Source organism: Rhagoletis pomonella, unplaced genomic scaffold (genome assembly GCF_013731165.1).
Source record: "Rhagoletis pomonella isolate Grant_MI unplaced genomic scaffold, Rhpom_1.0 Rhpom_scaffold_02410, whole genome shotgun sequence".
Lineage (NCBI taxonomy): Eukaryota > Metazoa > Arthropoda > Insecta > Diptera > Tephritidae > Rhagoletis > Rhagoletis pomonella.
In genome coordinates, this window is record NW_023460964.1 from 1 (window position 1) to 4,009 (window position 4,009).

At 38.4% G+C, this 4,009-nt stretch overlaps 1 protein-coding gene across 1 annotated transcript; it reads left to right on the forward strand.

Annotated features, from left to right (window-relative positions):
* Positions 1-6: 6 nt before the first annotated feature.
* Positions 7-989, forward strand: LOC118753395. Its single transcript, XM_036488268.1, has 3 exons — positions 7-110; positions 436-593; positions 667-989. The coding sequence occupies exons 1-3, from the start codon at positions 64-66 to the stop codon at positions 954-956; spliced, it is 495 nt and encodes a 164-aa protein (XP_036344161.1). The 5' UTR covers positions 7-63; the 3' UTR covers positions 957-989.
* Positions 990-4,009: the final 3,020 nt, after the last annotated feature.

Below are 4,009 nucleotides of genomic sequence, written 5' to 3' on the forward strand. Positions count from 1 at the left end.
CGTATGGAGCGTATACGTGAACTGAAGGATGCCATTAAAGCGGAGGATAAGGAGGAGGAAAAAATGATTGCATATATAAAAAATCGTGCCGATGCCTATGTCATGTTGCGGTAGGTGCTACAGTGTTGGCTAGAAAAAGCTTTTACCTTGTGCGGAAACTTAAGTGTAAAAAAGCTCTGCCTGCTGCTTGCGAAATGATCAACACTGGGTTACTCTAGTGACGCCCAAAATGTATGTAGCCTGCGGGAAGAGCTTTTTTAAGCTTTCTATAGATTTTATGCCAATCTGCATCGATTTTGCGCGCGGGCAAAGAGTTTTGAAGATTAAAGGTTTTCAGTGGTTTCTTATTTCTATCGGCTACACACTTCACACAGCCCCATTATACAATATAAAATAAAATTCAACACAAATTCCTCTACACAAATTTCTTTGCAGCTTTTCATTGTGGAACTTAAATGAGATTCTTCGACATGTCGATCGCACCGATAAACTATCGCGTATGAAATATCCAAATTCATATTTACGCTTGCCTTTGCTGAAATTTGAGATGTTGACGATGCGCGCAGTCGCACCAGAACCGTATGAGGAGAACAGTGAGCTAAATAAAACTATTAAACAAAAAAAAAAGTTTTTTTTTTTTTTAATAATTTCTGGCCCACGCTTTAGTTGACACTATTATGCATACGGTTATCCGTAAGGTCCACAAATTAATGAGCGCCTACAAGGAGGAGGTGCCAGCTGACGCATTGAAGCAGTTTGTTAATAACTATCAGGATATATTCCTCGAAAACATGGAAATTGAAGATATTGGCGATAGTGCAGAAGTGCAGGAACACGACGACGATGAAGAAGATATGCTACAGGAATCCAAACCATTGCATAATGTACTGAATCGCAAACAGATTAAAGCGCAAAGTGCCAAATTGGTCGAAGAGCTGTCGAAGAAGGAAGATTAGTCGAGTGTGAGCGTATGTGCGCTAAATAAATTTTTAGTGCCAATTATATATTTCAAATAAATATTTTTGTTATTATTTTTACCAAAAATTTACTAAAATTTTCTTTTCATTTATTTGGGTTTTCTAGTTCTCGCCAGTTAGCAAAAAAAAAAAGAAATGGCTGGAGCATAGATATACTCTTATTTCTAAATTACAAGAAGACTCTTCTGAACTTAAGCTTTCTGTTATGGCTGCTGGCTTCCGATATTTCCATTTTTTCAATCGGTCGTTTTTACATTCTTTTCTATTAAAAATTTTAAAACTGTACTCAACTCAAACAGCCGAATCTCCAAAAAGAAATGATCTTATGCACGATCCGCAAGGCTGCAAAATAAACGCAAAACTCCATGCAAGCCATTGCGTCAATAACGGCTGTTTAACACTGGGTTATTCGGTCAGTCTCAGTCGTTGTTAGTGATGAACACATTTTTTTTTTTTTAGAAGCTACCCACATTTAGGCCAACGCCACAAGAAATTTTTGGTATGTAGGTTTGTTATATTACAAAGTTGGTACACACACACATACATAAGTACTTAGTAGTGGCAGTTGTGATGCTGGCTGATGCTCAACAAATTCGTGCACCAATTTCTACTTCATCTGCTGTAATAAAAATTCGTCTGTAGCAATACTACCATAATGCCAAAACAAAAAGAACAACAGAACTGGGCAACAAACAAGAAATTGCGATTGCTACTGGCGCATTAAAGTCAGCCAACATTTTGTTGTTTACTCTATAATTTCATTCATTATTTTCAAAAGTGGGGGAAAATGGCTGCTTTGTCAGACCAATCAATGCACTACAGCCATTGGGTGGGAGGGATGGATGACGGTTGATTTTGTGCCAAAATAAAGGTAAATTCGCCATTGTGGTGTTACAGCGGCGGATAAAACCAATGCTTGTCGATTTTGTTGTCTGTGAGTTTTTGTTGTGAACAAAAAGATGTTGCTACGTTTTCATACAACAATTTAAGTGGGTGTATTACCTTAGCAAACTTTGCGCTAGCTTGGTAGTTCTATCGCCATAAAGGCAAATGGCTCTAAACTTGTTGTAAACCTTGCTTTTGATAAAGCTAGCTACTAAACTCATCACTCACATAGAGTGGGTGTCAGGCCACAGGCAATTCGGACAAATCTGCGAATACACCTTTCACCACGATGACATTTGGCCTAAGTTCTTAGTTGGATACTGCGTTAACCTAACCTAACCCAACCTTTTTCAGTGTCTCCTACATGACAGCTGCTGCAACGGGTTCTATTGTAGGATAGTCTTATTTTCTCAGCATGCAAAGTTAGGGGCTGTCTAGTCAATTCAAGAAAGCTGCATGCACATAAATCAAATGGTGTTAGGGTGAGCTTAGTGTTAGGTAGTTCAGGCGTCACGACCATCACGAAATTGCTTATGAAGAGTGGAGTCGTCACTTACTGTTAGTCAGAAATCATGATCATAATTACAATAGGACTGTCAAAAGTAGCTACAGATTTAATTTAGTGATCAATAAGGTAAAATAAGTGCCAAGAATTTTGGATTGCAAATGAAAGAGAAAAATAAAAAAAGGCAAAATTTCCACCCAATGTGGTTCAACGATCTAAACAACATTAGACAACTAAAACAATAGTTCTTTGTCCGGAAAAAATCGATCATATAGAGCCGATTGTCTTGGGAATTGGAATACACCATCTGCTGAACCAGACGGGCGGTACAAATACAGTCTATTATAGACAGGTTATTCATAGAGAACCAATCAACACCTACGCCAACTCTCACACCTTGAACCAACGCCATCCATCGCAAACGAAGAGCTAGAGTTGCTTCGTGGAGCTCGAAATACTTTTGACACAACGCCATTCTGGATATTGTACCAGGTTTAAGATGCCCCGACGATCATCTCCTCATATGTCCACTCACATCAGCGCGTCTAACATACCTCTCCCTACGGCCCAAATCCGTCGGATCGGGCTTTTCCTGAGCTTGCTGATGGATGAGATTGAAGATAACGTGCAGTCGATTCACTGACTTAAACTCGGTTTACAAATAAGTAAATTATCCTCATTTTCGAGGTTAGCCCCCTAATCTGTAATTAGAAAAAGAGAGTGATTAGCAATACAAAATTCATCCCTCGTTAATCTGTGTTTATAAAATATTCTCATATTAAGTCGATAAGTTTTCGTAGCGCTCTTTCATCCAAGTAGTTAGAGCTTATTCTAGAGAGATACTAGGTTGCTGACAGCTCATCTACGGCCGCTAGAATCTTTTGCCAGACTCCCTAGTTAAGTGCGTTTTTAATATCAAGAATTACTATTTCAAAGACAATATTTGATAGGGCCTCCTTCCTTTTATGGCATCCTTCGCCATATACTTTGGCAGTTTGATGGCGTCAACAGTTGACTTTTCCTTCCGGAAACCAAATTGATTTGGTGATGGAGTCTTTAATGAATTTATTTTTTAAGCTTTGTAAATTATACGCTCTAGGAGTTTTCCCGCCGCATGCGGAGTGGGCGGAAGTTAGACGGGTCAGTCAGCGGTTTCTTGGACTTCGGTAATAGCCGTAGCTTCTGCCTTTCCAAAATAAGTAGAAGAAGCATTCACGTATGTATTTTGTCCTCACTGCAATTACATATAAACATACATACATATGTATATATTTGATGCAGAAAAAATTTAAAAGTTTCTGCCAAAGAGATAGTAAGAACTGCAGAAACCGAACCAATATTTCATAGTTCAATTGTTTACTTTGCTTCTTCATCAAAATTGAGTTACTACGAACACAATTAGAAGCGACTGTTGTTGATTTTGATATTGTTGCTGTAGCAGCGCAATGCGCTAACGTGAGTGAGCAATAATGCCTATTTCAGCAACTTTTAATGCTACCAATAATTGCACTATGCAGTTAATTGTTTCGGGCAGTTCATTTTCGGGCGCAACGAATAGAGTAACAATGCTCAGTGATTTTCAAAAAATGTTAGTGTTTTTGGAATTAGACAAAGAAATCGTAATAGGGAGGTTGAAAAATTT

Excerpts from the sequence above, each read along its gene's own strand:
- LOC118753395 (XM_036488268.1), top strand. The coding sequence starts at position 64 with ATGATTGCATATATAAAAAATCGTGCCGATGCCTATGTCATGTTGCG. Across the intron at positions 111-435 it reads GATGCCTATGTCATGTTGCG|CTTTTCATTGTGGAACTTAA; the intron begins GTAGGTGCTACA and ends ATTTCTTTGCAG. Across the intron at positions 594-666 it reads AGAACCGTATGAGGAGAACA|TTGACACTATTATGCATACG; the intron begins GTGAGCTAAATA and ends CCCACGCTTTAG.